At 39.5% G+C, this 25,245-nt stretch overlaps 1 protein-coding gene across 1 annotated transcript; it reads left to right on the top strand.

Annotated features, from left to right (window-relative positions):
* Nucleotides 1-4,354: 4,354 nt before the first annotated feature.
* On the top strand, nt 4,355-24,952 carry LRIT3 (leucine rich repeat, Ig-like and transmembrane domains 3). The gene is made up of 4 exons (XM_036762504.1): nt 4,355-4,470; nt 9,567-10,042; nt 21,273-21,578; nt 23,799-24,952. Exons 1-4 carry the CDS (start codon nt 4,355-4,357, stop codon nt 24,950-24,952), a joined length of 2,052 nt encoding a protein of 683 aa, XP_036618399.1.
* The last annotated feature ends 293 nt before the right edge of the window (nt 24,953-25,245 follow it).

Here is a 25,245-nt window from a genome sequence, read left to right as displayed (position 1 = left end):
AACTGCATTGTTTTCTTCATTCTTTGCTGTGTGTTAATTTTCATCTACTTAATGTTCCCACAAAGCTGATCCCTACTTGGATTCATGTACTGACTTGGATTCTCAAAAGCCAAGATTGTTGTCTAATTGGTTCTCCTTACTTCACTCTGCATCAGTTCATAAAGATCTTCCCATGCTTCTCTGTATTCATCATTTCATATAGCACAATAATATTCTGTTACATTCCTGTGCCATAACTTGTTTAGCCATTCTCCAATCTACTTTATTTCCACCAAAAATTAAGTATTTTGGTGGGCTTTCATGGGGCTTTTCTTTTTGTCATTGACTCCTCGGAGTCATCTCCAAGCACTGGAATTTCTTGGTCAAAAGGTGTGATGGGTAAGCCTGACTTAGATCAGTTTCCTGTTAAAATAGGTTTGGTGTTAGAACAAAATTAGATAAAAAGGAAGTTTACTTAGGTACAAAATAGAAAGGATATTCAACAAAGTGTTTTTGACCCCAAGTTTAGCTTTCTAGTCACTATGCCATGCTATCTTTCATATTAGACTGGAATCTCCATGAGGGCAAGCCATAATGTAAAGTTTGTTTTTCTTTAGTGGCTAGCTAGCACAACAGTAGGTATGTAATTTGTGTTTTATTTTTTTTTTCCATTTGTTTCATGACAGCTGAGTAGGTCAAGTCTGCATGCCCAGGTTCCGTAGTCTGTGGGTAGTTTTGATGTGCCAAGGCTGACCACTGAACTTTACTTCTGTTAAACCTGTGTAGGTGGCCCCTTCCCCCCCTCCCACCCTCCCACACACACAGACACAGACACAGACACACACACACACACACACACACACAGAGGATGAGAAGGTTTGGAAGGGCTTCTAATCTGTTTTGGTTGATGAACAGTTGTGTCGATGAAATCACATTATCTTTCAAAGTATCCAATAATTTACCCTTAATGTTGCAGGAACAAATTTTCTATTTCTTGTTTCTAAAGTTGTTTTTATTCAGAGATTATGGATTTTACTACTGTCTGGCTGTTCAATAAGACTAAATGATATATCCATTTATTGACAAATAGCAGTCTCTGCGTTCAAGTCTTGCCTTTGACATGTACCATCTGTGTCACCATGGACAAATCACTTTACCTCGTTGCCCCAGGCAACTTTCCAAGTCTATGAGTTATAGAGAGGTTGCTGGGAGTTCCCCAATCAATGAAATCACAGGTCTCTATTTGGAAAAAAAAATCATTTCTTACCTAGATCTTTTGCCTGTCCCTATGGATTCTCTGTTTTAAAGTAGTTACTAATAATTTCTTTTTCTTTTCTGTAATTTTTTTTTCAATCAACAAACATTTATTTTCTCTGCTTCTGTCCTTGCTTCCTGAAAAAGAAGAAAAACCCAGTCCTTGGAAACATAAGTTCATGTTCAAAAATATCTGTTTTGGTGTACACATTGAGTCCATGGCCTCTCTGTTGGGGAGGGGACGCGGAGGAAGGATGTTTCATCACCGGTCCTCCAGAGTCACGGTTGGCCCTTGTGTTGATTAGAATTCTTAGGTCTTTCAAAGATGTTCATTTTTGCAATGTTATCGTATAAGTTATTCTCCTGTTTCTGCTCACTTTTCTCTGTGTCAGCTCACACAAGTGTTCCCAAGTTTCTCTGAAATGGTCCTTTCCATCACTTCTTATGGTATGTTCTATCACAGTCTTATGCTCCAGCTTGCTCAGCCATTCCCCAATAGATGGGCATCCCCTTGATTTCCAGTTCTTTGCCATAGCTAACATTTACATAATGCTTACGTATGTGCCAGGCGCTGTGCTAAGCGCTTTATAATTATTATCTTAGTTAATCCTCACAACCCTGGGAGGTCAGCGCTGTTATTATCTCCATTTTACAGGGGAGGAAACTGAGGCAAACAGGGACACACAACTAGTAAGCATCAGAAGCCGAATTTGAACTCAGGTCTTTCTGACTCCAGGCCCAGTGCTCTATCCCCTGTGCCATCTAGCTGCCCCATTAGTGGTATCATTGGTCAAAGGGTAAGCATAGTTCACCAACTTTTGGGGCAGAATTTAAATTGCTTTCCAGGATGGCTGGACCAATTCCCAGCTCCACCAATAATGCCTTAGCATGCATATTTTCCCATTGCCCTTCCAGTATTTGTCATTTTCCCTTTTAAAAAAATATCAACTTTGCCAATCTGATTAAGTATGAGGTGGCTGATCTCTTTAGATTCTTAGATCCAATGACTTTTTTCTCAGCTCTTATCCTCTTTGACATTTCTGTAGCTTTTGTCTCCATTGTCCACCCCCTGGAACCATATAAATTCTTGTCTCTTGATTTTCATGACATTGGCCTCTCCTGGTTCATCTCCTACCCTTCTGACTGCTCCTCAGTTTCCTTTGGACCAAACTGGACTGCTAGCTGCTATTCCCCCAACTCAGCATTCCATCAACCACATTCAAGCATTTGGACAGGTCACTCTCCGTTCCTGGAATGTACTTCTCCTCAGAATTATTTTTTTTTCCCCAAATCTCAGCTCACCTTTATGAGGCCTTCCCTGATCTTCTCTGCTGTTAGAGTTTTCTCTTTCCTCAAACTACCCTGTATTTAATGATACGTGTATGCATCATCTCTCTCCTATTACAATATCAGCTCCTTGAAGGCAGGGATTGTCTCAATTTTGTATTTGTATTCTCAGTGCCTAGTACATAGTAGGTGCTTAATAAATGCTTGATGGTTAATTGAAAATTACTCATCTGATCAGAAATAGTGTTTTCCTTTCATCTTAATGATGTACATAGTTCAAGAAGTATCCGATTCCTCCTGAAAGATGACTTCAATTATGATTATGTTTTTGGATTAGAAACAATGCGTAGTTGTTTGGGGAAAGAAAGGGAAAGGACATGGCTCAATTCTATTAATGGAAATATAAATTTTGAACACATGTCTCTCTCATCTTAAAACTTTCCTAGGTCTTTCTGACTTTTCTTTTTTTTTTCTTTTTTTTTTTGACTTTTCTTTTCAACATATGATGGCACAGAAAAAATTATCATTGCCCATGGGAACTACAGTGCCTTAGGTACTCAAATGTGAAGCATCTATCAAGTCATTCTCAGATGAAATGGGGCACCGTAGACTCTACAGGCTGTCCCCAAACTCAACTCTTGGGGCATGTTTTAAACTATTAAAACTTAAACCTCTGTCTTCCTCAATTTTAATAGTTAAGCTATTGAAGCTCAAAGCTGTGCTAAGACTGGTGATACCCTGTAATACACGGGTGGGGACTGTCTCAGGCAAGAATTATTAGATATAATTATTAGGTATAATTTTGCCTATTAGAAGGAAGTGAGAAGATGAGAAAAAAGGACCAATTAGGAAAACTGATACAGTTTTTTAAAGCAGGTGATAGGGAGATGGGTGGTAAGGTAGAAAACCCACGGGGAGGAACATCTGAGAACTTACTTGGGTTCCAATTTTAGTTCTCCCACTGACTACTTGTGTGACCTTGGGCAAGTCACTTAACTTTTTGGGGCCACAGTTTCCACTTCTGTAATGAAGGGGTTGGATTAATTGCCTATCCAGGTATCTTCCTGTTGTAATTGTATAACTCAGGATTGATCTATTTCATCTCCTGGGCACCTGCTAAACTATTGCTAACCAGTAGGTGGCAACATTGTTAACATTATCACAACAACAACAGTAACAAAATTGTATTCACTTGTGCTTTTTAAATTCAGCTTTATAATCTCTTTCAGAGTCATATATAAAGTGAATACATTTTGTAACGAGACATAGAGATAATCTAAAATAGAGTCCAAGCAATGAAATCTGAAAAATTTTTAGCATTGAATAAATACTTCAAATTGCAACCCTCTTTCACTGGAAAGGGGCTTAAAAATAGGTATTTGTATAGCCTGTATCAGATTGCATGCCGTTTTAGGGAGGAAGGAGTGGATGGAGGGGGAAAATTAGAACTCAAAATCTTACCAAAGTGAATGTTGAAAACTAAAAATAATAAATAATTAGTAATAATTAAATTAATAATAATTAAAATAATTAATAAAATTAATTAAAAATATGTATTCCTTTCCAAATCTCCGTATATACTGCTATCAACATTTTCCTGATGAGCAATTTATTTTCTTTTCCCTTAGAATATGTTACTTTGCCGAAGCTATATACGACAGGCTAGCTCAACTGATCCCTTGTGAGATACATTTGAAGGTTAAGTAACTACAGATCTCAGCTAATCCTTTGTAATCTGCTCTGACTAAATGGACATCCAGATGCGTACACACAGGCTCCTGAATGCTTGGGGTTTGGTTTTTAGCTTTTGTTCTAATATACTTTAAAAGAAGGGATGCATCTACTGGCTTATTTGGGCCTCATGTTTAGCATTTTTGAAGGAGTGAGCACGTCGTGTCCTTCGCAATGCACCTGTGATTCCCCCAGTAGAAGTGATGGTACCGGCTCAAGGTATGCAGTAGATGTAGACTGACAATAGCGTAATAGAGTCTCTTCTACTATGGCAGTGACAAGAAGCAATTATATTTTTATCAGCAGCCAGAGAGGGGAGGTTTAACCTGCTGGAGCTATAACTTACCGCTTTATGATTATTTGCTGACAAATAATATTTACTCAGCCTTTCCTGTTTTTGTTCAGTGTCCAAGCTCTTAAAACATCTTCAAGTCTTAGGAAACCACAGAACACACTCTGATTTGACCTATTTTCCCCAGACTATTCATAGGCAGAACATTTTTGTTTTCTTTGGGAAGTGGAATGGTTTCCTTAAGCACACAGGTAAATCTTGGCATTAGGGGAGAGCCCAGCAAGCATAAGGAAGATTAGTGCCTACATACCAATTCTAGCTTATCCACAGAAAAGTGAACCTGGTTTGGGTTTCATGTTGTGTAGTAGTGATTATGACACCCAGGAGGTATTGTGAGGAAGAGAGGGAGATGATGATGATGATAGCTAACATTTATATAGTGCTTCCTATGTGCCAGGTCCTGTGCTGAGCGTTTTCCACTTACTATCTCATTTGGTCCTCACAACAACCCTGAGAAGTAGGTGCTGTTATTATCTCCCACTTTGCACTTGAGGAAACTAAGGCAAACAGCTCATAGGAGACTTCTTAAAAATTAAAAATTTGAGAAGGATGTATAATTTCCTCTCTTAGTCTAAATGGGATTTAAAAATGCAGCTTTAAAAATATATTGACTTCTGTGCTGCAGACCCAAGGTAAGGACTTGTAGGTTGCTTAATTAACATGTTGTTAGAGAATATTTACTTTAAACAGATGTTGGGATCGTATTAGAAATCTTTAAAAATGCCAAATGTTATTCGTATTCCTAATGAGGTAGTGGTTTAATCAACGGATATCCTGATCAACTGAGTCTCGCCCAAGGGGAAAGGGAAGAAAACAAGCATTTGTTAAGTGCCTACTATGTGCTAGGCACTGTTAAGTGCTTTACAATTATTATCTCATTTGATTCACACAATAACTCTGGGAGGTAAGTGCTAGTATTACCCCCATTTACAGATGAGGAAAATGAGGTAAATAGAGGTTAAGTGACTTACATAGAGTCACACAACCAATAAGTGTCTGAGGTTGAATTTGAATTCAGGACTTCCTGACCCTAGGCCCAGCATTCTATCCCCTTTGCCACCTACCTTCCAATCTATTTAATGACAGTATGAAGCGTGAACCTTTACCAAAAAGGGGCATCTCCCATGGAACTAGACAAGCATTCTGGTTCTAAATAGAACGGGCCCTGATACTTTTTCAGAGAATCTGCTAAATGTTGTAAGTGACAAAAACTTATATGGGGAAACAGGTGAGGCAAGGGGGATCATGCCACAAGGAAAATCTGAGACTGTCTTACTTTGCCTCTTGTCTTTCCTTAAGGGAGCTGAACCGTGGAGTTCTAAAAACAATCATGAGTAACAGGATAGAATCAATCAATTTATGGTTGGAAGCGTGAAACAGAAACATTTCTGAATAGGCTATGATAGCTATTCCATAAATTCCAACCAGTCAGTTTTATTTACCTGAGGAGGCTGTGGAACAGCATGACCAAAATTAACTTTAGTGGGTGCGGGGATGCAGAACAGTCATTAATCACTCACCCCTACCCACCTATAAAAATCAGTGCCCGTCTTCCTTTTTTTTCCCCCTGCCCAGTAATGTACCAGTTTGCATACTGGTGATGCCTACCAAAAACCTGTTAAAAGCCAAAAATCTCTGGGGCTCTCAGTTTGAGGCTGAAATTGAGCCCAGAGTGAGGAGGATGCCTAGTTTTAACAAGTTCAGGAAGCGGAGTCAGGAGGCCTGTGTCCCAATGAATCCCTCTATAGTACTTACTAGCTGTGTGATCACGACCTCTGGAGAAAATCCAACTTGCGCTTCCTCACTCTCAGGGTTTTGTGAGAGAAGTGCTTTGTAAACTTTAGTCTTACATAAATGTGAATCTGATTATTGTTATTATGGTGTTTTCTTTGACCTTATTACAAATGTCTCTCTTGCCTTCCACCCAGCAGTGTGGAGACACAAAGCAACATTTGCTTTCAGTTCAGTGATGTTTGTTAATGGGTTTTGCTTTGTTTTTTTTTTTTTTTTTTGCATTTTATGCAGTACTGCATTATGATTAAGAGTAGTAGAAGAATGGTTTTTATCCTCTTTCTCAGAATTTTCAAAACTGTCTTAAAATTTGTTCTTTTTTATGAGTAGATATAGTTTGAAAAAAAAAAGAGACCTGATAGTATGCAGTCAGCCCTTCTCCATTCACTCTCTCTGTCTCTGTTTGTCTGTCTCTCTACCCCTCCCTTTCTCTTTCTCATTCCTCTCTCCCCCTCTTTCCTCTCTCCTACTCCCCTTTCTTTCAGCAGCTAAATGGCATGATGGACTTGGAATCAGGAAGACATGAGTTCAAATATGACCTCAGGCATTTACTACTTGCATGACCCTGGATAAGTCTATTAACCTCTGTTTGCCTCAGTTTCTACAACTATTAAATGCTGATAATAGCAGAATGTAACTTGAAGGTTTGGGGGAAGATCAAATAAGACGATATTTATAAAACACTGCCTGGCACACAGTAGGCATGATATAAATGCTTATACTCTTCCTTTCCTTTCCCCATTCCATATACACGGTGTGTTTCAAAAGTCTTAGTGCAGTCTTAGTCTATTAAAACTTAACACTGCATTAAGACTTTTCAGACACCTGTATGTTTTTTACACATGTATATTTATACACACAGAACTTGATTGAATAAATCAATTATATATGTGTGTGTATATCTATATACATATATAATTTTTCTTGCTCTCTCAATCTCTCCCCTTCCCTTCCCTCCTTTCCCCCTTCCTTCTCCTCCTCCCCCTTCCCTTTCTCCCTCCAAACATATATAAAGGTAAATCAACCAAATCACTCCACCTCTGGGGTGAGCTAAAGCCCTACCCCCAGTTAAAGTATGTCAAAATACTAACTAGATGAGAATATTTCTTATTGAATAAGTTTATCAAAGATTTAAATCGAGCTGAACCCATTAAAACACACACATTTTGTATATGTATACATATGTAAATGTATGCATTTTTGTATCAGACTTGCAATTTCATTGGCGTATATGATTCTGATCAAGGCAATTTTTCCTTTTCTTTTTTTGGGGAGAGGGTTTTGGACCTGTGATTTCATCTGCATGGGGGAGGGGGAGGGAATCTGTGGCCTTGAGACCACGTGTGGCCCTCAAGTGCGGTCCTTTGATTGAATCTGCACTTAAGGACCTAGAGGGCCACATGTGGCCTTGGCAGGTTCCCCACCCCTGGTTTGGATTCAGTCAAAGGGCCACACTCGAGGGCCTAGAAGGCCACATTTGGCCTCAAGGCCGCAAGTTCTCCACTCCTGTCCTAGAAAGTTGCCTAGCACAGGGGTCAGCAAACTGCAGCCCATGAGCTGAGTATGGTTTTTACATTTTAAAATGCCCTGGCCTAGGGTACCCAACCCAGAGTTGCATGGCCAGTACATGTCCCAAACTGGACTTGACCACAGATCTTGTTGAATTCAGGCTGGTTCTCTAGTCATGAAACCATGTTGCCTCTCTCGGAGTTGGACATCTCGTGGTAAAGAAATGAAGCTAGAGCAAGAGGGCCTGAGACTTGACATTTATTAAGTACCTACAATGTGCTAGGTACTATGCTAAGTGCTGGGGATACAAATATGAGAAAGAAAGACAGTCCTTGCCCTCAGAAAGTTACAGTCTAATGGGAGAAGACTGTATACGAAAGGAAGGTGATGTGGGGAGTGGGTGGAGGTAGCTGAGGCAGGGGCCTGGTGGAGAAGTCCAAAGGGGTTGTAAGTGTCTGAGGCAGGATTCTAACCTATGTCTTCCTGACTTAAAACCTAGTGTTCTGTCCTCTACATCAGTGATGTCAAACTCAAATAGAAATGGGGAGGGGCATGTCACTAAATTGTATATGAGGATCCTTGTGGGCCACATTAGGGCAGCTAGCTGGCACAGTGGATAGAGCCTCAGGCCTGGAGTCAGGAAGACCAGCTCAAATCTGGCCTCTGACATTCTGACACTGGCTCTGTGACCCAGGGCAAGTCACTTAACCCTGTTTGTCTCAGTTTCCTCATCTGTAAAATGAGCTAGAAAAGAAGATGGCAAACCGCTCCAGCATCTTTCCTAAGACAACCCCAAATGGGGTCATGAAGAATCAGAAATAACTGAACAACAATGGGTCACATACTGACTTAGAAAGTCACGTGTGTTTACACACACACACATACACACACACACACACGCATACACCTATATATACATACATATATATATATATACACATAAACACACACATGCACACATACATATATATAGACATATGCACATATATACGTATATATGTGTGTATATAATTCATACATCAAAATATTAAAATGAGATAGGAACTACATTTTAGTCTGATTTATTATGTAATATATGTATGACAATTATAATAATATAATATATTAATATATATCATATCATATTATATATCTGACTGGGCAGCAACTGGGGAATGTTTTGGGCTTTATGGGGCTCCCAGGCTGCATATTTGACACCTCTGTTCTATATGACCTAGGATTTCCAAAGTATGACTCTGTGTTCTGAAACCTGCCATCCCTCCTGATTTAAACCCTGAGATAATGTCTCTCTATCCCTGGTTAACATATGTGAGTAAATTATTTCAACACTTTTAGGGTGCAGTGCATTACTGGTAGGGTTGAAATTAGAACTTGTAGCGTATTTTTTATTGTTATAGCTTATAGTATAACAAAGAACATAGAATAGATTTTAATAAATCAATGGTGAACTCAAAAACCCCCTCAACCCTCCACAGTATTATACTTGAAACACTTATTTAAAGTAGTGAACCTATATCTTGAACCTATATCGTTACTTCAAGTTAATGCCCCTGTAAAGGTAGGTCACTTTAATGACAGTATCATTGGACAAAGAACCCCCAAAATTGGCATTTGAGGATGTAAGTCTCTTTCCATTTGTTGATCCTGCCATGGCTGCCTTTAGGTTGGTGTTGTGCAATGATCCAGATATGTATGAGCTTCCTACGAATGTTCCTGTGGACACAATGAAGCTCCGAATAGAAAAGACTGTCATCCGCAGGATCCCCACTGAGGCCTTCTACTACCTGGTAGAGCTCAAGTACCTCTGGGTGACTTACAACTCCGTGGCCAGCATTGACACCGGCAGCTTTTACAACCTGAAGCATCTGCATGAGCTGCATTTGGATGGCAATTTGTTGACCGCTTTCCCTTGGGAATCTCTGTTGGAGATGCCCAATTTACGAACCTTGGACTTACACAACAACAGAATAAGCAGCGTACCAGCTGAGGCCACCAGGTACCTGAAGAATCTCACCTACCTCGATGTATCAAGCAACAGACTCACCACTCTGCCCCCTGACCTCTTGGACACCTGGACCCACTTCTCAGCAGATTTAGGATCTAGGGGCATGGGCCTTCCACCATCAAGAATCATATTAGGTAAGCACACCAGTTTCTTTGTTTCTTTTTCACTCACAGATGATGGCTCTGAATGCCAGGTACTACCATTAATAGTAGTGTGGTTTTAATTTGGTGTTCTGGTTAGAGCACTGGACTTGTGATAAGAAAGGCTTGAGTTTGAATCCTGACTCAGGCATTTAATAGTTGTGTCATTCTGGGCAAGTCACTTAGACTCAGTTTCTTATTTGTAAAATAGAGATATTAATGTCCCTCATTTCACAGGGTTGTTGTAAGGATCCAAGTACGATAGCATGCATAAAACTTTTTTATTTTTTAAATTTATTTTTAAAAATTTTAAAAAATGAAAAATTTTTTTTAAGTTTTTATAAAACTTTCTCAAAGTGTTACATTAAAATGGAAGTGATTCAATTTCCTGGCATGGCACTGGTAGACTGTCCAGGTTTCACAGACATACAACAATGAGGTCAGCACAACAGCTCTGTAGACCTTCAGTTTGGTAGTCAGTCTAATACCTCTTCTCTCCCATACTTTCCTTCGGAGCCTTCAAGCTCTGGCAATGAGTGCGTCAACCTCATTATGAATGTGTACATCCCTGGAAAGTGAACTTATCCACAGTGTTCCAAATGTCTCCATTTGCTGTAACTGATGGTTCCAAGTATGGATGGTGTGGTGGTGGCTGATGGAGCACCTGTGTTTTCTTGGTGTTAATTGTTAGGCCAAAATCAGCACAAGCAGCAGAGAACTGAACCATGTTTTGTTGCATCTCAGCTTCAGAGACTGCATTGAGTGCACAATCATCCGCAAACAGAAGATCATGCACAATGCTGGTGACTATTATTAGTATTATTAGTTATGATACTCTATGATCTATTATGATACTCTACTCACATGCTACACAGTATGGGAAAAGTCTCTTTGACCGTGTCACCTCAAGGACTAAGCAGCATCTGCTCTTAGAAGGCCCCTGTAGGACATCTGAGTTCTGGATAGCTCACCAACATTTCCACCAGCCCAACCCTCTCCCAACACTAGTGACAAGATCGTAAATTCTGAGCTAGAAAGGACCCTAGAGGAAATCTAGTTCACTCTTTATTTTACAGATAAGGAAGGTCATGTAGCCAGTAAGTGTCAGAGAATAAGGATTTTAACCCAGGTCTTCTACCTCCAAATCCAGTAATAAGCAGTGACCTCAGTTCCTTTTCAATTCAACAAACATTTTGCTTATTATGTATTATTTTTGTTGCTGTGGAGTCGTTTTAGTTGTGTCTGACTCTTGGTGACCCCATTTGGACTTTTCTTGGCAAAGATACTAGAGTGGTTTGCCATTTCCTTCTCTAGCTCGTTTTATAGATGAGGAAACTGAGGCAAAAAGGGTTAAGTGACTTTCCCAGGGTCACACAACCAGGAAGTGTCTAAGGCCAGATTTGAACTTCGGAAGATGGGTCTTCCTGATTCCAGGCCTGACACTCTGTCCTCTGTACAACCTAGCTGTCCAAAGGACCTATGTTAGATAGAAGCAAGACAAAGATAAAGTCTTAAGCTGCTCTTAGGAAGCTTTAGTTTTTGCTCTGGTTTCTTTAAGCATTCCTTTTGGCAAGTGACTTTCTGAGCCTTTGGGGTATGGGGGAAAACAGCAAAAGGAAACTCCTTTCAAATTCTCATGAACTTGAAGAGGATCATAGCAATAGGACCACTAGCTTGCTTTGCCTCTTTAGCTTATCCAGGTGGCTATTTATTGGCCAAAGCTAAGTACATGGCTACTCTATGATATTCGTTAAGTCATATTTAATTTTATATATATGTATATATACATATATGTATAATTTAATAAATCTCTCGTAGAAACCTCTTTATAAGTATTTTATGTATTTCTTTAGGGTTTTTTGGTATGTTTCATGTGCTTATTCTTCTTCCTTCCTTAGAATGTTAATCTGTGAAAGGCAGAGGATATAGAAAGAACCCTAGACTTGAAGATACAGGTTTGGACACTTCTCCATCCTTTACTAGCCACATGGCCGTGGGAAAATCATGTGGTCTCAGCTTGATCATCTGTAAATGGGATAATAATCCTTAGGGTGCCTACCTCACCAGGTTAATGTGAGGGAAAGCACTTTGTCAAGGAAAAAGCACTATAGGGATGTCAGCTATTTATAGGAAGGTGAAGAGGAATCGTGGAGGATTTTAGTATTTCCGTTTGCCAAATGATCATCTGCAAAATGTGTGGCTAGTTAATTAAAAAGGCATGATGTAAAGGGCATTTCCACAAGTCACTGAATGTTGTTTGGGCATTGGTTTCAAATTTTGAATAGATGTCCTATGATTCTCAGATCTATTTAGCCAGCCCTAATTTCTTCCCTGGCCTCCAGTCTCAAATTGCTAATTGCCTATTGGACAACTGGATGTCCCATGTTGAGGCTGTCAGTTGTTCAGTCATGTCCAAATCTTTGTTGACCCTATGGATCATTCCATGCTAACACTGTCCATGGGGGTTTTCTTGGCAGAGATGCTGGGGCAGTTTGCATTTCCTTCTCTAGCTCATTTTACAGATGAAGAAACTGAGGCAAACAGGGTTAAATGACTTGCCCAGACTCCCAGCTAGTAAGTGTCTGAGGCTGGATTTGAATTCACGTCTTTTTGACTCCAGGCCCAGCATTCTATCCACCGAGTCACCTGGCTGCCTATGTCCCATAGGCATCTTAAACTCCATGTGTCCAAGTCAGAAGTCATTATCTTTCCCCCCAAAATCCTCCCCTCTTCCCAAACTTCCCTGTTACTGTTGAGGGTACTATCATCTTCCTAGTCCTAGGTTGTCTTTGAGATAACCTCCAATTTACCCTGTATATCTCTTCTATGTACATAGTTGTTTCGATATTGTTTTTCCTATTAGACTATGAATTTCTTGGGGGCAGGGACTGGTTTTCACTGTCCTCTGTCTGTATTTTATTCATCAATTTTTTTTCATCTGGTTATTTGTGCTTAGATCTCCCTACCTTGCCCAGGTTGGAAATACATGGGTCACTAAAAGGACCATTCATTACAGAGCATTTCTGGTACTTAAACATTTTTCCAACGCGGGCTAATTTGCACCACCTTTAGCAATCTGCTGCCCCCTACTGCCCACCATAATGGTTTGGGACTTAGTGTGGGCACTTGAGGGGCTCAGCCCACTGCAGCTCACAATTCCTGAACTGAAGCAATCCACCAATCTCAACCTTCCCTGTATTTAGGGATTACAGGCATGGACCAACGGGGGGGGGGCCCAGTATTTTAATATCACTATCACTAATCCCATTGCATAAATGATTGTTGACAGAATGTTTGCTGATAGTATATTACGATTTTTTTCCCCAAGGAAGCATCCATACTATTGAACTCTTTCAACCAATGATTCAATTAAAATACGTTAAGCCTTTGGCTCTCTGGGCAAGGGACAGGAAATGAATATGATGCAAAACAAGAGTTATCAATTAGAATAAGATTAAAAAAACCCTTGGTATTTTCTCTCTTCGTTGGACCTCTTCAATGATTCTGTTTCTGTTGCATAAAATCAGTAAAACCCTGATCCAATAAAGATACCTAGCTTTTATGACTTTCTCAATAAAAATGCATGCTATTTGTAAATATGTGTTTAAATTACTAGACAGTGTTAGCTTTGCATTACAAGTAACTTTCCCTAGTTCCCTATATCTGACCCTAAAGCACCCATTTATGCCACCAAATTTGTAAAGAATAGCATTTTATTTACGTTGTTAATGCTGTGTGGGTATTGGGAAGGAAGGATATATTTAGGATATACTTTTTTTTTCTGGAGGGGGGGGAGGCAGGGTAATTGGGCTTAAGTGACTTGCCCAAGGTCACACAGCTAGTACACGTGTCAAGTGTCTGAGGCCGCATTTGAACTCAGGTCCTCCTGACTCCAGGGCCAGTGCTCTACTCACTGAGCCACCTAGCTGCCCCTAGGGTATACTTTCCTTAGGATTTTTATTGGAGCCTTTTCCCAGAGGCAGCTGGGTACAGAGAGTGCTGATCCTGGAGTTAGGCAGACCTGAGTTCAAATGTGACCTCAGACACTTACTAGCTCTCTGTCCTTGGGTAAGTCACTTAATGTCTGCCTACCTCAGTTTTCTTAACTGTAAAATGGGGATAATAATAGCCCCCACTTCTCAGGGTTGCTATGAGGCTCAAATGCCTGGCATGTAGTAGGTACTTAACAAATGCTTGTTTCCTTTCATTCCATAAATATGATCTCTTTCCCATTAATTTATATGGTGTTCTCGGGTTTGCAAAGCGCATTATAAATATTATCTTCACAACAGTCTTTGAAGATAGGTACTATTAGTATCCCTGTTTTGCAGATAGTAAATATCTGAGGTTGGATTTGAACTCAAGTCTTCCTGACTTGAAGTCCAATGTTCTATCTACTGGGCCATCTGCCTGCCACCCAGCTATAAGTATCTCTGTAGCAAGGAATATAGAAATTTATGTATGCACGCATCTACATCTACATGTATACAGACACATACATATATGTACACATGTATATGTAATTATGTATAATATATATGATATATACCATATAATATACAGTATATATACCATACATGGTATATATATTATTTACATGTATACTATATATAATTATGTATAATGTATATATAATATATAATAATTGTGTATATATATAATTACACATACAAATACATATTTAATGTTAAGCATTGTCCCTTATGCTGTTGAACAATCAGTCAATCAACAAACCCTTATTATTTGTGCCTACTACGTGGCAGGCACTGTGTCGGGAGGTGAGGTTATTAAGTACAAAGGGACATGAACCAATCTCTACCTTTAAGGAACATAGTACAGCTTCTTAGGAAAACAAAAGCTGGCAGGGAGTTTTCAGAAAATAATGGAATACTTTAATTTGCATTTATTGGCCTCTGTTCAAGGATACCAAGGCAAAATAAATTAATTTATCCCAATTGCTTCAATTGTGGTTGGTTTGCTGTTTTAAATGAATGCAGAGCTGCTAACAGATTAGCTTCAGAGTGGCTGGTACCTTTTTCCCTTCAGGGGAAAAAACCCTGGGAGATTGTTATCAATCTCCAGTTGCTCTGGTGTATACTTAATTGAAAAAAAGTCACCACTTGCAAGAGTCATTTCAGGGCAAGCATGCAGAGATACCTCATTTTTTGTGGGGGGCTACTTGGTTTTTTCATCTTTTTATTTTGCAAGAGTTTTCAAATTGTGGATTCCCTCAGTTGCTTTAAAATAATTTTATGTAATATAGCATTTCAAAATTTCAAAGCGTGAAACATATACATAACATTACATATAATATTAACATGTTCCTTTATATATTCATTTATGCTTTGTAATTTTGAAATGAATATATTTTATATTCATTTATCATATTATATATTCATTAAATAAAAATGGATGTATCAATATATCAATGAAACAAATGTATATTCATTCAATGAAAATGAATATGTATTATATAACATCGTATGTAACATATCCATTTTATGCTTAAAATTTTTTGAAATTATATTTTCATAAAATTATTTTAATACAACTAGAGTAAGTTATGTTTTCATAAAGTTATTTTAATTCAACTAAAGTAACTGTGTTATCCATATCTGTATATTTCCTAGTGGAGCAATGTGGAGGAATGGGATGATTATTGGATTGGAAGGCAAGAAGACTTTTGGATTTTGTCACTAACTTGTTCTGTGATCATAGAAGAGGGAAGAAACAAGCCTTTATTAAGTACCTACTGTGTGCCAGGCACTATGCTAAGCACTTTACATGTATTTTCTCATCTGTATAGGTGCTATTATGATCCTTATTTTTACAGTTGGGGAAATTGAGGCAGGCAGCAGTTAAATGACTTTCCCAGGGTCACACAGCTAGTGAGTGTCTGAGACCAGATTTAAATTCAGATCTTCTGATTCTAGGCATGGTGCTCTAACCCCTCTACCACCTAGCTGCCTATCAAAATACCTTAAGCAAATAATTTCACCTCGGTCTTTATTGGTAAAATATTACTTTCCCCGCTGCTGCTTAGTTGTTGTTTTCTCTGCCAAGAGAATGACCTTTGGACCAAAAAGGACAGAGCTACGAATGTGCCCAGGATATGTGAGGTGATAGTTAAGCAAATGCTTAGCCATTCTCAGTGAATTCAATTTACTTGGTGCAGATGAACTATGCCCTTTGATACTGCAAGAACCCAGGGTGAGAATTTGAAAGATATTGGAGGATGGGAGAAGTACCGTAGACTGAAGAAGAACAAATATGTCTATTTTCAAAAAAGGGAAGAGAATGGTATCTATAGACTATAGGCCAGTGAACAGTACATAATTATATAATTTCTCCTAGATGGTAATATGATATAATGTAACTCTACAGTTTGGAATGAATGATGATATGATCTGTGATTCTAAGCTTCACTTTGATTCCTGGGAAGATGGGGAAGGGCATAAGCATTTACGTATTACCCACTATATGCCAGGCACTGTGTTAAGCACTTTACAGATATTATCTCAATGGGTCCTTGTAACAGACTTGTGAGGTAGGTGGTGTTATTATCCTCATTTACAGTTGGGGAAACTGAGGCAGGCAGACTTTTTTTTTTAAGTGACTTGCCCAGGGTCACACAGCTACTAAGTGTCTGAGGTTGCATTTGAACTCAGATCTTCATGATTTCAGACTCTAGTACTCTATCCATGTGTAGCACCTGGCTGCTGCCAGCGAAATTCTAAAACGTTTTATTAAAGAGCCAGTGAGACTAGAAAAGGCAACAGTAGTCACAAAAAACCAGCATGTCTTATGAAACACATATCAGTGGGGAACCTGTGGCCTTGAAGCCACATGGGGCTCTCTAGGTCCTTAAGTGTGGCCCAAACGTCACTAAAACAAATCATTTGTTCCATGAAGTTTGGATTCAGTTAAAAGGCCCCCTTGAGGACCTAGAGGGCCACATGTAGCCTCGAGGTCGCAGGTTCCCTACCCCTGGACTAGACTGATATTATTATTATTATTTACTATACAGTAGATGAGGGTAGAGTTTAGCAAAGTTTTTGATAAAGCATCTCATGTTCTTCTGGCAGATAAAATGGATCCATTTGCACTAGATGATAAAACAGTTGGATAGTTTCAGGATTGCTTAAATGACTCGACTCAAAAAAGCATTTATGGATGGTTCTATGTGAGTTTGGCAGGTGGTCTCCAGCAATCCCCTAGGGATTTTCTTGGCTCTGTGCTGTTAAACATTTTTATCAGTGACATGGATAAAGCCATTGATGGCCTTTTTATCAGACTTACAGATGACATAGTGCTGGAAGGTGGTAACCAACACTCTGGATAATAATTAGAATTCAAAAAGGTCTGTGTCCATCCAGCAACCTGAGCCTGCCCCCGGGTCCTGTTATTAGTTTTACCATAACTCTACTAAGCCTTTTTTTCTTTTTGTTTTGTTCACTATTTTAAAGGAATGATATTAAAAAAAACAACCCAGGACTAGAGCGTTGGGCCAAATATAAGAAGAGGAAATTTAATGGGGATAAAGGTAAAGTCTTATATCTAGGTAGAAGAAATTGACTTCCTAAGTACAGGAGGAAGGAGACATCGTTCACTTGTCTGAAAAAGATTTGGGAGTGGTGCTTAGTGCATGCTCAACATAGGTCAACAGTGTAATATGGCAGCCTCCAAATGAATGAATGGGATCTTGGGTTGCATGGAGAGACGGTACCCTCCAGGTCTAGGCACTGATAGTCTCGAGGCACTAGGCTTTGGTCAGACCGCATCTGGGGTTTGGCTTTGGTCCTGGCTAGCACATTTTAGGAAGGGCTTTGATAAGCTGGAGATCACTGGGAGGAGGGTAACAAGGATGGTAAAGGACCTTGAGTCCATGCAAGCTAAGGTTCATTTGATGGAGTTGACATTTAGTCAGATGACATGAGGGTAGAGGGAGGATAGGATAACCTTTCAGGTGTTTGAAGGGCTGTCATGTGGAACATCGATTATTCTTTGTTCTATGTAGCTTCACAGAATAGAACCAGAAACAATGGGCAGAAGCTGCAAAGAATCACATTTAGGCTTAGAAAAAATTTCTAAAAATTAGAAAAAGTGTCCCAAAGTGACTCAGGCTGTCTCAGAGGTCACAGGCTACCTGCCCTTCACTAGTGTTCTCCAAGGAAAGGTTCATGTGTGAAGTCACATTCTGGCTGTGTTGTTGTGGGGATTCATTTTGGGTACAGGCTGGACCGGCTGCTGAGGTTCCTTTCAACTCTGAAATGGGAATAGGGAAATAAGCATTTATTAAGAGCCTACTATGTGCTGAATGTTTTACAATATTACCTCCTTTGATCCTCATAGTAACTCTGTGATTCTCTCCCACAAGGCTGTTGTAAAGATACAATGAGATACAGCATTTTGAAAACGGAGAGGGAAGGAGCAAAGTACCCAGATACAATTAATCAAATATAACATTGAGAGTGATAAACTTGACATGGGAAGACAAATGGTAACTGTAACAAAACTCAAGAGGACATAACAAGGAAGGGGGTAGAAATAATCCTTGTATCCATAGGTGTCCTTAGAGTATGGGCTAGGTAGACTAGCCTTTTCTTTTGGCAAGGCAATCGGGGTTAAGTGACTTGCCCAAGGTTATGCAGCTAGTAAGTGTCAAGTGTCTGAGGCCGGATTTGAACTCAGGTCCTCCTGACTCCACGGCACCATCTAGCTACCCCCTGGATTAGCCTTTTCTGACACTTGGTCAATCGTTTTTCTGAGGTGATGAACCCTTGTTGGTTTGAATCTTGATTTTATTTTTTTGTTTGGCTATATGCCCACTTTGTGCTTCTTTCTGGAAAATTTCACATGTTCAAAACTTGACAAAAAAAAAATCCCAAACAACCCAAAGACCTTGTTCTTTTAAATAAATGACTGGATAGCTCTCTGGGATCTTAACTTAGAGGTCTGCTCAACGTGGTAGGCATGCCATATATTCATTTCCTGGGATTCTTACAGATCACAGCTCACAATTCAGACACAACTAAGTGATAAGAGAGTCTTACTATTTGCTCACTCCTTATGAAGTTTACAGGCACTGACCTGTAAATAGGACTGATTAATATGGTGGAATGTGTGAAGTCTATTGGAAAAATTCCAGATTCTAGAAGGCAAATATTACAATGTTACAGAAATGAAGTGGAGGAAAATCACCAAATCCTTTCAGACTCTTTAAAACAATTAAGAGGCTAATGGTTTACCTTCATTATTTGTAAATAAAGTAAACTCCAGGAATAGTAGTAGTTTTATTTAGTTTGGCCCCAGAAGGGATAAACTGGCTTGACATGAAATCCATATTCTAATTATTCTATTGACTAAGATATACTCCTTTCAAGGTAGCTTGAGAAAAGTTATATAACCTCACTATTTAAAAAAAAAGAGAGAACCCCTCTAGATAAAGAAGACAAAAAGCATTCATATAAAATGATAAACCTGTTAACTCTCACACCGTGACCCAGATATCATGATGTCATTTTGGGCCTCTTCAAGCAAGAAGGGTAAATAACAACAACCTCTGAGGAAGAAAATAGATTTGCTATGGATAAAGACAATGAGTTAAAACCCACCTATTAATTGTACGGGTTAATTTGATGCATTTTCCGTTTCTGTCTCTCTTTGGGCAGTTTTATGTTTTTATTATTGTCTTCTCTTTTCTTACGGTTGTCTTTTGGATATGGTCTTTAAATATTAATCTATTGATTTCTTGTGCTTATGAAGATCTAGTTTGTGTAGGGTCCACCCTAGTAGATGGAGAGACACAATTAACATAATCTATTTTAGACCATTAGTTTATGCATGACAGACACAACAGATAAGTAGGATTGGTTCTGAGGGGCCATCCTTCCCAGTAAGTGGATGAATGTTCTTTAATCAGTGGCTCATATTAGTCTGGAAATACACAGCTGGTGTTGTTCGTTGATTTTTGGACATGACATCATTAAATATTTTCATTAATGGTTTATCCAAGGATGGGGAACCTGCAGCCTTGAGGCCACATGAGGCTTTCTAGGTCCTCAAGTGTGGCCCTTTGACTGAATCCAAGCTTCACACAACAAATCCTTTTATTAAGAGAATTCATTCTGTGAAGTTTGGATTCAGTCAAAGGGCCGCATTTCAGGACCTATAGGGCCACATGTGGTCTCAAGGTTGCAGGTTCCCCACCTGTGGCTTTATCCAATTGAATGTACTGTCCTTCCATAGAGGTGAAGCTTCTGATTCTCCATTTGCTGTTGTTTGGTTATGTCTGACTCTCCATGACCTCATTTTTGGGTTTTTTTTTTTTTGGAAAAGATGCTAGAGTGATTTGCCAATTCCTTCTTCAGGTCATTTGACAGATGAGGAAACGGAGGCAAACAGCTTTAAGTGACTTGCCCTGAGTCACATAGCCAGTAAGCGTCTGAGGCTAGAAATGAACTTGGAAGATGAGCCTTCCTGATATCATCTCAGTGCTCAATCCACTGCACTGCCTACCTGTCCATTACTTTGACGTTAGACATGTATGTTGAAAATTTTTTTTCTCTCTAGTAATAGTGATGGTTTCTGCAAATCATTTATACATTTACTCTCAATACACATGGAGCAAGAGCCTACTGTGTGCAAGGCACTGTGCTGAATGCTAGGGACATAAAGACGAAATAAGACATAGTTTCTCTCCTCAAGGCATTTAGAACCTAGTAGGGACTATCTCCAGTCATCCTGATCTATATCTTGCCATTGGACCCAGATGACTCTGGAGGAGAGAGTGAGGCTGGTGACTTTGCACGGCCCTGACTCACTTAAATCCAATTCACTTGCAAGTCATGACATCACCTTTTTGATGTCATGGTCCTCTCTGAGAATGAAGGACAAACAACGATCTATGAGTAGTAGGAGTTGCCCCACTGGGGACCCAACTAGCCAGTTCCAGTTGGTCAATGCAGCTCCTTCCTGTCTTCCTTCCTTTGTTCCTTCCTTTGATTCCCTCCTTCCTTCCTTCCCTCCTTCCTTCCTTCTTTCCTTCTTTCCTTCCTTCCCTTGTTTCTTCCTTTGTTCCGTCCCTTCCTTCCTCCCTCCCTTCCTTACTTCCTTCCTGCCTTCCATCACTCCATGCCATCTCATAGATGAAAACAGTCTTGTTCTTGGGCAATACTGGCAGAAAGATGTACTCATCCTCTACCTTTCATGTTTTCTGTTTAAGGTTTACAGGATAATCCATGGTTCTGTGACTGCCACATTTCCAAAGTGATGGAGTTGTCCAAAGTTGCAGACCCCACTGTAGTGTTTCTGGATCCCTTGCTGGTCTGTAGTGGACCAGAGAGCCTCACAGGTATCTTATTTCAAAGGGCTGAGCTGGAACAATGCCTAAAGCCATCAGTGATGACCTCGGCTACCAAAATCACATCAGCTCTGGGAAGCAACGTCCTTTTGCGTTGTGATGCCACAGGGTACCCCACACCACAGCTCATGTGGACCAGGGAAGACAACCTACCAGTTAACTCTACAGGTAATTATTTTCTTTCAGCCATTCTTAAGAAATGGGCCAGAGTTCAAGGGTGGAGTTTAAAAAAGTTAAATTAAATTAAATTAATTAATTTAAATTAATTAAATTAAATCAAAAATTTAATTGAAAGTTTAATTTCATGGTTGAACATGAATTTTGGGACCAGCAAGTTAATCTGAGAAAGATATTCTGAAACTGTTGAAGACAAGTAAATGGGGAATGTATTGGAGGTAATAGGCTCAATATCTACCAATATTTCACCTCCCCACCAAATCTCTTCCATGTAGGTTAGGCTAATTCTTTCCTTAAAAGATGAGGAAATTATGTTCTATGGCATCCTGGTCACTGAAGGGCATAAAAGGCCCACTGACATGGTGCTGAGGCCTGTCAGAACTGGTAGATGTCCCAAACCAAGAATGTTCCTGGAACTGACACACCAAAGCTGCTTTTCTAGTTCTGACATCAGCTTCCTCGGTGACCTTGGATGAATTTGTTAACCTATCTAGCATCATAGTTACTCTTCTGGAGATAAATGTTCCATTTGATCCGTTTAGAAAAGAAGTGATTAACATTTTCATTCAGTCTAGCCTCTTCATTTTAAAGATGAGAAAATGAGGCCCAACGTGGGGTTGATTTTTCAGGAATTGCTGCTATTTGCTCATCTTAGTCATGTTTGACAATTTGTGACCCCATTTGGGGCTTTCTTGGCAGTCTTTCTGACTCCAGCCCTGGCTCTCTGTGTACTATGGCACCACCTAGCTGCCCTGGAAAGGGTTGAACTAAATGACCTCTGAGGCCCATTTCAGCTCTAAAATTCCACTATTCTGTGATTTTCCCAAGGAAACACAGTTAGTTAAGGGCATCTAGGTGGTGCAGTAGATAGAGTGCTGGGGCTAGATTCAGGAGGACTCCTCTTCCTGTGTTCAAATCTGGCCTCACTTACTGGCTGTGTCACCCTGGGCAAGTCACTTAACCCTGTTTGCCTCAGTTTCCTCATCTGTAAAATGAGCTGAAGAAGGAAATGGCAAACGACTCCAGTATCTTTGCAAAGAAACTCAAATGGGACCAGTAAGAGTCAGACCCGACGGAACAATACCATCAAAAACAACGTCAGAACCTGAACCCAGGTTTCCTGACTAACCCTAGTTCTCTTTTTATCCGAACAGGCTGTTTTTTTTCCCTGGATGTTTTCACACATCTCACTAGACAATGAAAATTTATGCTATAAATGCTTAGAGGATCAATCATTATAAACCAAAACTGATACCTTTTTATTATATTAATTAATATAAATCAATCTAGTAGATATTGGCTTTGCTTGTGTGGGTAAGTAAACCCAGTTTCTCCACATGGATGGTATTTGCAGGTTCCCTGTGAGAAGTAGAGTAATGTTTGTTGAACATTTTTATTTTTATTTTTTTTATTTTTAATTTTTAAACTTTTTTGTTGAACTTTTTAGATCCGTTGAAATCTGGCTCACATAATGGAAAATGATTAATAAAAGTAGATGATGTTTTACATTGTGAAAGTAAATAAATTCTTAGGCCATGGAATGGTTTGATCAGCCACAGTCGGACGCAGTGAAACTTGACTATAGCATAATGATGTCATTTTGGTCCTCTTTGAGAACAAAGGACAATCAACCACTTCATGTGTTATTAGAATCATAGAACTGCAAAGTTGAAGGAACCTTAGAGGATATTAAGTCTGATCCCCTCGTTTTACAGATGAGAAAACTGAGGCCCAAAGAAGTCAAATTGCTACTCAAAATTTTGAAAAATTGAAAGTGGTAATGTGTTCCTAACAAACATGATTTGTAAGGTCTTGTGCAGATTTTTCATGTCTTGGATGGTAAGACTTGGCTTATTATTTACCAGGTTGTTTTGAAGAACCATATTTATTAGTCTGCTAAAATAATCCCAAAGAATCCAAGGCTTATCAGCATGGAGAAATTAGATTTAAGTCCAAGGATTTGGGACTTATAGGATATGATCCAGGAACGATCCATTCCAGAAAAATGTTATCCTCTGCCTTCTCTTTAAATGATGACATTGGGTTTCGTTTTTTCCCAGTGAAAAAATATTTTGAAAATACTGTTAATCTAGGCATTGAGATAAAAATTCCCACAAGAAGAAGCTGTCTCTGTGAATGGATAGCTGGTTACTTCTCAGTTGGTTGAGGCTCTATTCTCTCTCAATAAACATCTGGTTTTCTTCCTTTCAGTAATTCAGGAGACTCCAGGAGATGGAATCAAATGGTCCATAATAAGCCTGACTGGAATTTCTTACAAGGATGCGGGTGATTATAGCTGCAAGGCCAAAAACCTGGCTGGAACATCAGAAGCCATTGTCAGCGTTACTGTGGTTGGCATTGTCACCACTACTGTGCCCCCTCAAAAATCGGGAAAGAAAATTGGAGTTGATCAGCCTCTGGAAGAGGCCAAGCATGCAGTTGAAAAGACTACACCCATAACTACATCTCCATCCTCTCCAGCCACCTCTTCATTTTCTTCTTCCTCTGTTTCTTCCTCTTCTTCCTCCTTTTCCTCCTCCTCCTCCATCTCCTCTACTTCTTCTTTCTCTTCTCCCATCATCACTTCTACCACTATACCTATCACCACTGAAATATCAGCAAACACCAAGAAGACCAGCAGAAAGCCCCCCAAGTCTTTCCCTAATGGAAAAAGGAATTCAAAAGTGGTGATGGATAGAAACAAACTTCCACCAGCCAGTGCCAGCAAGAAAGAGATATCATTATTGAGTACTGCAGCCATCACTGAGCCTGGTATCATAATAAAACACCTCAAGGTAGTTAACGAGACCTATGAAAGTGTGACCTTGACCTGGAAGGCTATCAATGCTACAAAGAACACTGTTGTTACTGTGCTGTATTCCAAGTATGGTGAGGAGGACATGATCCCACTAAGCATCGACTCCAGCGAATCACAAATTACAATAGATGGTTTGGAGGCTGGTATGCAGTATGTGGCTTGTGTCTGTCCCAAAGGAATTCCTCCCAAGACGGACCAATGTATCACCTTCTCCACTGACAGAATGAATGAAAAGACGAACTCCCAAATTTCTTTTCTCATTGTGGCGAGTAGCGCTGCTTGCGTGGTTGTTTTATCACTGATTTTCTATCTCTTGTACAAAGTTCTTAGGCTTCAGTATAAGCCAAAGGCTATCAGGGAAGATGACCTAGCAAAAGAGACTTATATACAGTTTGAAACTCCATCTCCCAGACCCCATCCTGCACGGGAGCTTTGGACTCGAAAGCGCACAGATGAATCAGAAAGGTTATTGCTTTGTTCTAGGTCAAGCGTAGACTCTCCTATGACCTTCAAAAATGAGGGTTCAAGATCAGAATACTATTGCTAATGTTTTGCCATAAAGATACACGGGGATTGGATAAGTAATGAGAGAACTGACCTTTGCTTGGATGGACTGTGGGCTTAGCTATAAAATGCCAACACTTTAGCCTCTGCATCTTCTAAAAAAAACCACAGAGTGTGGGAAGGTAATTGTTCTTGTGTTTAAATTTTTTTTAAATGCCACGAGACTTCAAAACTGAACGAACTTCTTGAATATTGAAAACATAGGGGACAGACCTTGTACGTATTTTGTGTGTTTTGGGAGTGGGCCTTTAGTGCTATCGAATTATTTGGTGTTTT

Source organism: Trichosurus vulpecula, chromosome 6, assembly GCF_011100635.1.
Source record: "Trichosurus vulpecula isolate mTriVul1 chromosome 6, mTriVul1.pri, whole genome shotgun sequence".
NCBI classification, from domain to species: domain Eukaryota; kingdom Metazoa; phylum Chordata; class Mammalia; order Diprotodontia; family Phalangeridae; genus Trichosurus; species Trichosurus vulpecula.
Note: the sequence above shows the minus strand (reverse complement) of the source record. Positions and strands in the feature narration are given on the sequence as shown.

Excerpts from the sequence above, each read along its gene's own strand:
- LRIT3 (XM_036762504.1), top strand. The coding sequence starts at position 4,355 with ATGCATCTACTGGCTTATTTGGGCCTCATGTTTAGCATTTTTGAAGGA. Across the intron at positions 10,043-21,272 it reads ACCATCAAGAATCATATTAG|GTTTACAGGATAATCCATGG; the intron begins GTAAGCACACCA and ends TTTCTGTTTAAG. Across the intron at positions 21,579-23,798 it reads CCTACCAGTTAACTCTACAG|TAATTCAGGAGACTCCAGGA; the intron begins GTAATTATTTTC and ends TCTTCCTTTCAG.